General features: G+C 46.3%; 1 protein-coding gene across 2 annotated transcripts in view; it reads right to left on the bottom strand.

Annotated features, from left to right (window-relative positions):
- RNLS (renalase, FAD dependent amine oxidase) overlaps positions 1 to 12,428 on the bottom strand; it is a 243,598-nt gene that overhangs the window by 47,519 nt on the left and 183,651 nt on the right. For both annotated transcript variants that reach the window (XM_055322061.1, XM_055322062.1), the window contains exon 5: positions 6,394 to 6,567. In XM_055322061.1, the coding sequence (XP_055178036.1) occupies positions 6,394 to 6,567 (174 nt within the window). The remainder of the gene's footprint in view (positions 1 to 6,393; positions 6,568 to 12,428) is intronic.

Here is a 12,428-nt window from a genome sequence, read left to right as displayed (position 1 = left end):
CCTGGGCCCCCAGGCGTCCCTCCCCGGCTCTGGGGACAGGTGTGAGTTGATGGTCTCTACGTCGTCTGTTTCTGTGCATCCATTTGCGTTTAGGAGGGCTGTTCCTTGACCCCAAGTCACTAGGCCAACAGAGCCTCTGTGTCTCTTCAGAATTCCTCACCCGAGCCAACCACGACCTTCGATTCATGAAACTGGCCATCGAGACCGCTTAACTCTTGGCCCCTAGCCTGGCACGTGGGGCAGGGAACGCATATTCGTAACCACCTGCTCCGCAAACTGAGAATATGGGAACGTAGAAATCCAGGGTCGGGGAGCTCGGTTTCTCTGGAAGCAATGGCCGAACGGCATTTTTCCCGGTAGTAGACTCCACAGGGTATTTTTTAAAGTTGGTTTTTGAGTATATTTAGTTACTTTTCCACTCTCCCTCCACCCCTGGCATTGCTCTTCCCAGGAGTCGCTGTGCTGGGCGAGTGCCAGGCGATGCGGTCTCGGATGTAAACCCTTCCCACTGAGGCTCGCGCTCCAGGGAGGCCCGAGGCTGAAAGGGATCTGCGGCTTGCTTTTGCCTTGCGGGCACATGTTCTCCTTACAGAATGTGCTCCGTGGAACTTCCTTTTCTTTTTTGTTTCGAGAACTGGCAAATGTGGACGTGACGTGAGGTCAGTCTGTGCTGTGATCCGTGCCCGCTGACGTGCGCGACCACAGACAGACATTTGGTTCCACGCGCACGCGCGCACACGTGCACACACACGTGCATTTTTTCCCTCCTGGGGGTCAGCCGGGCATCGCAGGTTCCTCTGAGACGACGACGGCCGCTTTCCCTGTGAGCGCCGCTTCCGGAGCCGGTATTTTACAACAGAAGCCCCAACGGGAAACATGACCATTTTCCATGATTACAGCCCTTTCCCCCTTTCCTTCCCCTCCTACCTAGACCTTTTCTTTTTCTCCTCTCTTCCTTTTTTGTTCTCCTAATGAAGCGTTCCCTCCCTTAGGGCACCAGGGTGGCTCAGCTGGTTGAGCGACTGACTCTTGATTTTGGCTCAGGTCACGTCCTCATGGGTCCCGGGATCAAGCCCCACGTTGGGTTCTGTGCTGAGCTGGGAGTCAGCCTGAGGATCCCCTCTCTCTCCCTCTGCCCCTCCCTCGCCCTCCCTGCTGGCACATGCGCACGCTCTCTCGCTCTTTCTAAAATAAATAAATAAAAATCCCAAACAGATTTTACTTATTTATTTGGCAGAGAGAGAGAGAGAGAGAGAGAGAAAGCACACAAGTAGGGGGAGGCGCATAGGGAGAGGGAGCCCGATGTAGGACTCGATCCCAGGACCCCAAGATCATGACCTGATCTGAAGGCAAACGCCTAACCGACTGAGCCACCCCGGCGCCCCTAAACAAATCTTTTTTTTTTCCCTAAACAAATCTTAAAAAAAAAAAAAAACAATTGCTACCTCTCCTAAGTACATTTCTTACAAGTTTAAGGGCAAACGATCCCTCACTTGTTCGCATCCTGAAGCAGACCACCTTGGGCTGTCGATTGCATGGCTCCCTGCTTAACTGGAACAGTCACAAACCCCCCTAAGTGAACCCAAGATGGATTTAAGGCCCCAGGCTCATCCCAATTATTTATAGGATTTCGTGTCGTGCTCCCGTTTTTTTCCTATAAAGAGCTGATGTAATAAACAGTTCTGTGAGGCACATTTGTGCGTCTTTTGTAAAACAGTTATTAGAGGCAGTATGTATTACACTGTGTTTGTTGCTCAGGGATCCCCAACAATAAGGTACCGGCAGGTGTAAATCCCCTATGACGAAAAGTTTATTCATTTGCTTGTTTTCGTTTTGGGATGAACTGAACGGATTCCTTTGATGAGTCACCGAAAGCCATGTTACTCTGGTCATTGGCCACCGCATTTCTAGAATTGCAGATTACGTTAATCTCCCTGGGTTGCTGTCTATTGGCCACTTTACTATCATTAATACTCTTCCAGATGGCGAACAGGGAAGGATGCTAAAATTGTGACCAACCATTTTTAGGGTCACTTATATGTCTTACTCATTAGGGCCACCCTGCCTCCTCTCCGCAGTGATTTCAGCGGGTTGCAGTCACTAAAGTTAGGCTTTTTATATTTATGCCTTCAGCTTTGGAAAATAGGATATCCAAGTGCAAGAGTGGCATTGTTAGTCGTGATAACAGGAACCACAGATACTGGCCCGTCACTTGCTAGGTGCTATACGAAGCTCCTCATATGTTCAAGCCATTTCATCCCCAAATCCTTGGGGTTGGTATTGTTTCCTCGTCATATTGATCGGTAAGCAGATAGTTTATGTAATTCATCCAAGATCACACAGCTATAAAGAGGTAGAACCGAGCTGAATCTAAGACATTACTCCTGGCCATTCTAATTCCAAATATAAGGTCTTGAGAGGGATCTCTGAGATCTTGGGAGGCGTGAAATAATAGAATATAGATGAACTAGTCTCTCCCCTTGGTTCCTGGCACAGCGCCCTTGAAATCTTTATAATTTCCCAAGTGATAAGAGCACTGAAAACCTCTTTTGTTTTAACATTTGGTCTCTGATCCTGGTTCCCAACACAGAGCCCCTAAATCCCTTGGAATGAGGCAACTCTTGGTGGGCTCGAGGTTGGCTCTAAGCTTCTTCCATCTCTTGAAAAAAAAATCCGTATTTTTTCTCCAGATGGCTTCCAGCTCAGCCTTGGCCACCCCACTCCTCACCCCACACCCCTTTATTGGCCTAGGATTCCTTTTCAGGTCTGAAGCACAAATGGTGATGTCAGGTCAGGGTCTCTCAAGGGTGTCCAGGGGAACCATTTCCGTCAGATATTAGCAGGTATGGCGCTCAAATAAAATTGATTCCCTGGTCAAATACATTTGGGAAATTCTAGATTAAATGAAGAGGAAAGGTGGTGTTTTTTTTTTTTTTTTAATAGGAATGTCTTCTAATAGGGCAATATGACCTGAAACTCTCTAAAGGAGACGTAAAGTTGGTAGCATTTTGCAAATGTACATGATGACAGAGTCCTTCCCAAAGAGCATATCAAGGAATTGGTGTTCCAAAAAAAAAAAAAAAAAAAAAAGGAATTGGTGTTCCTTGAATGCATTTTGGGATTTTGGGGAACACAGACCTGGGTACAGTGGCTCTTACCTCTAACGAAGGTCCTGAAGCTGGTCTATCAGGCCTTAGAGCTTAGCCCCTCTGCCAAGGAGGTTCTGGTTCTTGGGGCAGCTCTCTGCAGGTACTACGTTCCCCCGACACCTGACACATGTTTACTCCTTGACCTTTGTCTGGTCTGGGCCACTAATCCTTCATCCTCTGGCTCTCTTCAAGACCTAACAACACAACTGGGTTTTATGGACTCAACCCGGCTACTTTTGACCTTGTTGCTGCTTTACCTCAACAGAACAGAAACGCTCTCCCTCATTAGTTGAGTGTGTGTATTTACAGTATTAATTCTAGATTCAATCAAACACTCCAAGGACAGGGTGGGTGTGGGGTAGTGTTAGTAACATAGAGAGACACCTCTTACCAGTCTGCTTAAATATTAATGCCAAGAAAATACAGTGGAGTTTTACTATTTGGACATTTATATTGTGTGAATTCAACTTAGCACCCTGGCCCCAGATAGTGAGGAGGAAAAAAAAAAGTAGTTTAAATGCAAGGCAGTTAGATTTTATGTTAGGGGATGCTATTACTGCAGGCCTCCCATAATTTAAAACTCACATAATCCAAGATTAATTTTCCATAAAACTGGCAAAGAAAGGCAGGCATTTCTTTGCTGTCTGAAGAGGCACTGCCATGAGCTATAGCAAAAACATGGTTTCCAATCCACTCAGCCCTCCTGCTTTCAAACTATGTGGTTGTTAATACCACAAAAAGAAAATGGAATAAAACTAAATAAAAATAAAAAAAAAACAAAAAATTATCTCTCTTATTTCAGAGGCTGCCAATCATGTGAGAAATTAAAATATGTTTATTTTAATTTTATGTTGTGCTCTTCTGCATTTGCATAACTGTGGGTGCTATCATCCACCACCCCACTCCATTTGTGCAGTGATTTAACCTGGTAGGAGATAACAACGACGGCTGTTTCTTTCTTTCTGTGCGCCTCTCACAGTAGGAAAGATCACTCCGTCCTATAAATGCGAGCCGACTATTTCATCCGGCCTCACCCAAAGAAACTGAAATCCACTGGATATTGGAAAGATGGCTATCCTGAACTTACTGAAAGGTAGCTCCGTCTCCAAAACGTCATGTAGTTTTAAGGGATCTTCAAAGATAATTTTGAATCTACATGATTCTTCTCCTTACGTGTCAACTTTAGAGCTTCACCTCCCACCTACGATGTGACTCTATTTGAAAATAATGGGTGTCACATATGGCCGACCTAGCATCTGCTACTTACTCCCTTCTCTCCTCCAGACAAAACCCTATTTCATTCAGGAGTCTACCCCTCATACGGCTAAAGGGAGATGATCCTAACGCCGATTCTAGGAGTAAACCTTGATCTGTCGAGTTCATCGTGGCAGTCCCATCACCCTTGCCAGCAAATGATGGGTTTCAGACTGTTCGAGTAACCCAACTCTGACCGATGACATACAAGGTAAGGCCAACTGAGGGGGCTCTGGAGAGAATTCCTTGATTCCTAGAAACAGAAACGTAATGGTCCCTCTCCTTCCTGAGCACGTCTTTGGGTCTGCATGTAATTCTAATGGTTAGTGCCATCTTGCTCCCAATCCTCTTGGAAGAGAAGGTCCACCTCAAGAGTGGAAGAGAGCAGAAAAGGGAAATTCTAGACCCTGGAAGGTACTGCTCAGGTCCTGAATCGATCATTCCTGACATCTCCCCAACTTTCCTCCACTTGGATAAGGTGTCGGTCGGCCTGGACTGGCATAACAAAATGCAGTCCAACAGGCGGCATGGCGTAAGCAACAGAAATCTATTTCTCGTAGCTCCAGAGGCTGGGGAGATCAAGACCAAGGTGTCCGGCGATTTGGTTTCTAGTAAAGCCTCTCTTCCTGGCTTGCAGACAGCCTGCCTTCCCGCCTTCTCGCCACCCTCTTGTGACCTCCCATGATGTTCTTTTGGTAAACGCACAGGAGAGAACTCTCTCGCGCTCATTTGGTAAGGCCGCCAGTTATCCTGGAACAGGGCTTCGGCCCAGGAGTTTTGGAGGGATGCACTGCAATCCACAGTAGGTAATATAACAAATGACCTTATGTTGTTTAAACAAGTTTAAATTGGTTTTTGTGTTATACACGGCTGTCTTCACCCTAACAGATATCACACCTATCAAGGGCTGGCTATTCTTTTGTCAGAACCAAGCAATTGTAGAGTTAAAAATGGTTAGTCCATTGCTGTTACAGGGCATTTCACGAACTGCTGATTGTACATATATGTGGTATCATGTGAACATAAACAATCTATCCCCGAGGGAGTTTTAAGTTATAAAAGAAACATTTTTCTAAGATCATGTGCTCTGATATAAAAACCATACTCCAGCCCAATTCTATCATTATAAAGCTCTGGCAGGCCAAAAGACGTTAGTTGGTGATTTTATCAAGAAAGACTTCTAACTAACAGCTTGGAGAAACCATCACTGTGCCATAAAACGCCGTAACAAATTGAGATGACGACTCCCTTCAAGAATCTAGTCGTTTTCCATCATTACCGTTTATTCTTCAAAAAGCAGTCATCTCAGGGATTGTTCTAATCCTGCAAAGAAGAATACACTTTCTCCTTTGCTCCAAAGATGAGCGTTATGTTTATTCTTGTGATTCAAATCTAATTTTAATAACTGCCTTCAACAAAAAAGGGTGGCGTGTAGGTTTTAGCCCATTCTAGTGAACTCTTATGAAACATTTTACCTATCATTTCTGTTATATTGTACACGAAGTGTTTTTATGTAGTCTTTGAGATGAAAATTACATAAATCAGATTATATTGAAGTGGAGGATTCTCATAACATAGTACAATTCGCTTTTTATTTCCAGCCTGGGAAATGGAAAGAGCAGCACTTAGCAAATTTCAGAAACGAAGCCAAACAAACTCCACCAAGCCACAAAGGAGGAGAGATCCTTCTGCATATAGATGGGCCCAGATTAAAGCGATAGAATTGGCGCCATTTTGAAATCTTAAAACTTCTGACACTATTTTCATGAACTCAGCAATACAAACCATGTGGGGAATGATTTTCCGAAAAACTTTGCTGGTTTCACTGTGTATTTTATTATTGGCTAAATGTGACATTAAATTTTATCCCCTGTGGCTTGGAGTTAAATGCTTGCTCTGTTCAGAATGGCAATACTCAATTAAACAGCATTTTTCATGATCTACACCCACCATTGTTACTGTATTTAAGGGGAATAATGGGGGTACTGACCTATATTGCGTTTCTTATTATCAATGGAGATGAAGCGTATGCAGGGATTACTGGTGATGTACTGCCCAGCCCAAGGGACATCAATCTTCGTGCCAGCTTCATAAAAGAGGCCCAGAGCGTAGCGAGAGGAGTAGCTCACAGACTCCAGTTGCCGTCTTTGGCATTCACTAATTACTGTGGGAGAAAAAGTACAGGGCATTAAAAACTTGAAAACATCATCTTTCCTTTTAGTGCATCAAATATAAAAAGTCCTCTAAACCAGTTCCAACTGTGCCCCTTAACTCTACCTCATTCACGATGAATTTTGAAAGGTGGTGCAAAAGAGCATCTGCTCTAATTTCTTTTCAGAATGATTACTGACCCTGGCACAACTGTTTTTATCAAGCTGAAGGTCTGAACTCTTTAGACTGGCATTTGAGGCTCTCGAGATCTGACACCAAGTTGCTTTGCCAGCCTGGGATCCCAGTTATTATCCTGGCAACATTATTGGGTCCATGTACTGAGCGTTTCAACTAGGAGTCAGGGTCTTTGCCAGACCCCTGATAAAGGTGTGTCACTCTATCCTGACAACAGCTGAGTAAAGTAGACAGAGCGCTACTTGCACGTTCCAGACAAGGAGGCTAACGCTCCATCCCCTACGGGCCTCTGCAATTCCTACAAGTCATATAGGGATTTGTCCGCCTGTCCCCTTTCCTGCAGGGGATCACAACAATTCCTTAAGCATGGCGGCCGCACCTTAGACATCTCTGTCATAAGCCTCTGCCCTACTCATTACTGGCATCAAAAAAATGAAAGGATAAAGGGACAGAAGGGCAAACACAGGTACACAAAGTTGGTTCAAACAGAGGAGGTAAATCATCAGTTCACAAACAGAAAAAGACCAGGAAAGGAATTAGGCAGGTTTGGGTTCAAATCCTCTGTGACCCGGGTTCAGCTACTTATTCTAATTATAGTCTTCGTGTCTGTAGGCAGCAATCACGGCACAGGATGCTGAGAGGGTCACATCCAATAAAGCGCAGCACAGTGCTTGGCACAGGGTATGCGTTCACCAAATAGCCACCTATCCTATCCTGGAGAAGAAAACATTTGTTCCATCTGGGACGGGGAAGGAGGAGATTTTCCTCACTTTTCAATCTTCATCTGGCTTCCTACCTTCAGGGGCGCCAGGGCATTGCTTGTTTATATATGTGTAGCATTAATATCTGGGTTTCAGAGAAGACCATCTTTCTATTCTGAAGCCTTAGGCAGGATGGTTCAGATATGAAACATAGACAACTTTTTCATTTAATTACTGAAATCCATCCTCATCTACAACAGTAGGGATATGCAGGCCGCAGGGATGGGAGTACTTCAGCTAAACTCTGCGGATGTGACTGTAGGAGGGAGGGAGGAAGTAAGAGGTATTTAAGGAATTATTCAAGCACACTAATAATCCTATACATTATCAAAGCGTATTCTTGGCTATAAAATATTTTTGGGGGGCAGCCCAGGTGGCTCAGAGGTTTAGCACCTCCTTCAGCCCAGAACCTGATCCTGGAGACCTGGGACCGAGTCCCATGTTGGGCTCCCTGCATGGAGCCTGCTTCTCCCTCTGCCTGTGTCTCTGCCTCTCTCTCTCTCTCTCTCTCTCTCTCTCTCTCTCTCTGTGTCTGTCATGAATAAATAAATAAAATCTTTAAAAATAAAATAAAATATTTTTGGAACTAAGACCTCACTGGATCGTCACAAAAGCCCCGCAGATTAGGTGTTTTTACCATCCTCATGTTACACCCCTGGGAAGCTGATATTCAGAGAGGTTAACAAACTCACCCTGGGTTACACAGCTCTTCCAAGACATGCAACCAGTGAAACCAGAATCCCCACACTGGAGCCACATGCATATCCTCATTACTTCGTGCTCTGCCCTCCTGAGCTGTAAGTCTGACTCCAACATGAACCTTGGCATTGCCTTCTCCTCTGACAGGAGCGGTTGCTTCGCACTCACTCCGACCTAAAAGCATCATTGTTCCCCTATAGCCATCACGGCCTGCCTTACTGAAAGATTAGACTACTTGATGAGCGAATGATCTGATACTGGCCTTGTTATACTCAGTGTCTCTTGGGACTCATTTTATTATTTAATCTGCAGTTACAGTTACAGCTCGATGTTATGCTTATTGCTTTCCCAGAGGGAGGAGGGGAAGGAGAGTCTTCCTAGCAGCTGAGTACATATTGTGTACTCGCGGCCTTATCATGGTTTCTCATTTTTCCAACTAAAAAACAAAGCAACAAAACTGTATCGTCAGCTATGTAGTAACCCAAACGGCCTGAAACTCTTTTTTTTTTTTATACTTGAATTGAAGGGCCAAGCAGGTTGACAACCAAACTGGACTTCTCCCTCCCCGTGCCAACATTTGCACATTTTGTCGGTTTTTAGACGCCTATCAAGGGGCACACCCCACTGGGTGGCTCTGTGAAAAGGTAACTAGCCAGTCTATACAGACACAGAAATGAACTGTGAACACCCTTGCCTGCTCCCGGAGCCCCCCGGTTCATTCTGAGGACAGGAAGGTATGAGTTCTGATGGAGACAACTTCAATCTCTGGACACAGGCCCTTACGAACAATTCATCCTCTGGGTCTGAAAAGTTTTGAATTGTTGTAAAGCCTAACAAAATGGTGTTATTTTGTTTGAAAAAAAGTTTTTTAAAGATTTTATTTATTTATTCATGAGAGACACACAGAGAGAGGCAGAGACATAGGCAGAGGGAGAAGCAGGCTCCGTGCGGGGAGCCCGATGCGAGACTGAATCCCAGGACCCCAAGGTCACACCCTGGGTTGAAGGCAGATGCTCAACCACTGAGCCACCCGAGTTCCCATGTTTGAAAATTTTTCTTAGCCAGAATGCTGAAGGGAGCATCCCTAGGTCCCAAACACAGATACTTTTAGCAAGAAAAATGATAGGGTTTTTAGTATTCAAAAGGGCCATGTATCCACAAAACAAGGCTCAGTTAAAAATCCTGAATTCCAGCATAATGGGTCTCTACCTGGATGTCACCCTCATTTAATTATGAACCACTGGGATTATATAATGACATTGCATGGACGTGTCATGTGGGGTTATGGGGGAGAAAACAGATAGAGAGGGAGAGAGAAACAGGCCTGAAGCACATCAAGTAATTTCTCTCTCTCTCTCTCTTTTTTTTGTTTTAACCCATAAAAGAAAGTGGAACATATATGTTCTGCTGTTTCCTATATTTTTCGGTGCTGGTCTCCTTCCTTCCTTCACTCATTGCCTACTTCGTGCTGGCAGAGAAACGAAGCTGCAAGCCCGGGTCCCTGGTCCCATGCGGCCAACACACTAGCGGCGGGGAGGCCGGCTGTGAGCCCACAACTGAGTCAAGGGCATGTCAGCTGGTGAGGAGAACTATCAGGACACATGAAGCAGGATAAAGAGATAAAACCGACAGGTCTGGGTGGTGAGACCGTTTGACATCAGCCGTCAGGGATCTATGCCTCCTCCGAGGATTTTATTCTGATTGACGTGGGTACTTGCGGCTGGTCACAAGCCAGAGACAGATACGGCCCAGCCTGTGCTTCAAGACTATTATTCCAGCTACAGATAAAGGGTCCGGGGAGGAAGTGGGCCAACAGCTACCGGAGTCAGGTTAGAAGGGAGATAACACGGGCGGGGGATGGGGGGCGGGTGGGCAGCTGGGGGGTTACAGTTGGATGCATACACATGCGTGTGTGGGGGTGAAGACACATGCATGCACACCGCTCTGGGATTGTATACACGCGTGTGCATGTATGTGTACATGTCACGGCTACACACGCAGGGTCATGAACACGTGTCTTGCAGTTCTTGATTTTCATACCGGAAAGTATGCTCTGGTGAATCCGCGTGAACAGCACACCGGAGCAGCCACCAGTGGGGAGACCAGAACCCCGGAAGCCACCCGGGCCCACCGCTTTGCCCTCCCACCCAGGTGTCCCTGACCTGGATTCCAGCCCACAGGTTAGCGCAGTTGTCCTCCAGCACCACGGAGACCGAGCGACACGGTGCTACTTTCGCTCGGTGGGGAGCCTGTCACCCACGCCACGTGGGACTGAGCCGCGGGCACGAATGTGCTGCCCGTTCCTGCTCACTCCGCTGGCGATGGACGGCTGGGCGGGCTGAGGTCTTGGCGGTGACGGATGTAAGGTAAGGGACATACCAGGTGTGGGTCGGGGGTGCCAATGCTGGAACACCCTCGCCTGGCTCTCCCAGACCCCGCCAGGTGTCTTCTCCAGTGGGTGTGCCAATCTCACTCCTACCCACAGCACATGGGGACCACGTGCCCCACCCCTACGTCCGTGTTGGCCGCTACCTCTGTGCCTGACCCGGGGGTGCAGCAATGCCACTCGGGGCGTGGTCTGCGATGCATGGGGACTACTGTCGGGAATCCTTGCCTGCTGACCTGGTGTCCTTCTGCGACTGCCCGTTCAGGTCTTTGCTCACTGTTCTCCCGCTTGTCTGCCTTGTTCTTATTGCCACGGAGGAGCTCTTTACATATTCTGGACAGGGGTCTTGTATGCGAACTGTACGCTACCTTCTTGGGGGCCTGCACTGTCACCCTCAATCACGGGTGCGTGAACAGAACTTAACTTTGGATTTTGGTTCAATACGATGTGCCATTTTTTCCCCATCTGTAGTCAGCACGTTTGTGTCCTACTTAAGGGCACGTTAGCTCCTCCAGAGCCTTGAAGATATTTTGCTTATTCGCTTTTTCTGAAAGCTCTGTTGGTTTACCTTGCACAGGGCTTTGGACCTATTTGTAAGATAAGCAGTCATGATCCCCGCGGGCTCGGAAAGGTGGTCGAAGGGAAAGGGATCCACGGGGAACTGGTGGGACGCTGCTTCTCACTCGCTCAGGGAATACAAATAAGATCTTCTTTTTCTCTAGTTTTTCAAGTTATAAGATAAAAATAAATCACTTAGAGAGGCTCCCCCTGGGTGGCTCCATCAGTTAAGCATCCGACTCTTGGTTTCGGCTCGGGTCATATCCCAGGGTCCGAATCCTGCCCTGTGCTCAGTGTGAGTCTACTTGTCCCCCTCCCTCTGCGTCTTTCCCTGCTCTCTCTCTCTCTTCCATGAATAAATAAAATTTTTTTAAAATAAAATCTTTTTTAAAAATAAAATCTTTTTAAAGAAAAAGATCACTAGGTCGGAAGCAAATGGAGGCAGGGGCTGTGCCTCAAGAGCTTTGTGGGTCCAGGTCCTCCCAACAGTGACTGAGACAATGTGGGCATCCAATAAATATTAATGAATGCATCCTCATCTTAGAATATTTGGAGAGGACACACAGCCATAAAGAGGCAAAAGGGGAAATAATCACCATAAATCTCATTATCCAGAGAAAAAGCAACTATTACTGACATTTTGATATTTTTTCTTCAACATTTTCCTAACTTTATTCTTTGAACATGGTCGTGCTGATACACATGTGATTTCTCATATTGCATTTCTGCTCACCTTAGGTCAAGAATGTCTTTGTGAACAGGTTTTTTTTTTTTTTAAGATTTTATTTATTTATCCATGAGAGACACACAGAGAAAGGCAGAGACCCAGGCAGAGGGAGAAGCAGGGTCCCTGCGGGGACCCCGATATGGGACTCGATCCCAGGACCCCGGGGTCACGGCCTGAGCCCGAGGCAGATGCTCCACCGCGGAGCCCCCCAGATGTCCCGTGAACAGGATTTTTAATGCCCCTACAAAATGTGATGGAATGGACTTTGATTCAGTCGACACTTGCAGTCAGGTGGGACATTTGTTTCCTTTTTCGGTCTATTATGAAAGCTCTCATGCGTATCTTTGTGCATTCATCTTTATCTGTGTTTAAGCAGAATCACTATTAAGTTGATTTTCAGAAAGGCTGTGCCAGTTGACCCTAAGAGCATGTGAAAGACCCCGCTGGCCCTTCTGTGTGAGGCGTTAGCTATCTTTCTTGATGATTCAGCAGGAAAGACCCATCTTACTTGGGTTTAACCTGCATGAGAACGTGTGCCGATGAGACTA

This window comes from Nyctereutes procyonoides, unplaced genomic scaffold (genome assembly GCF_905146905.1).
Source record: "Nyctereutes procyonoides isolate TBG_1078 unplaced genomic scaffold, NYPRO_anot_genome, whole genome shotgun sequence".
NCBI lineage: Eukaryota > Metazoa > Chordata > Mammalia > Carnivora > Canidae > Nyctereutes > Nyctereutes procyonoides.
Note: the sequence above shows the minus strand (reverse complement) of the source record. Positions and strands in the feature narration are given on the sequence as shown.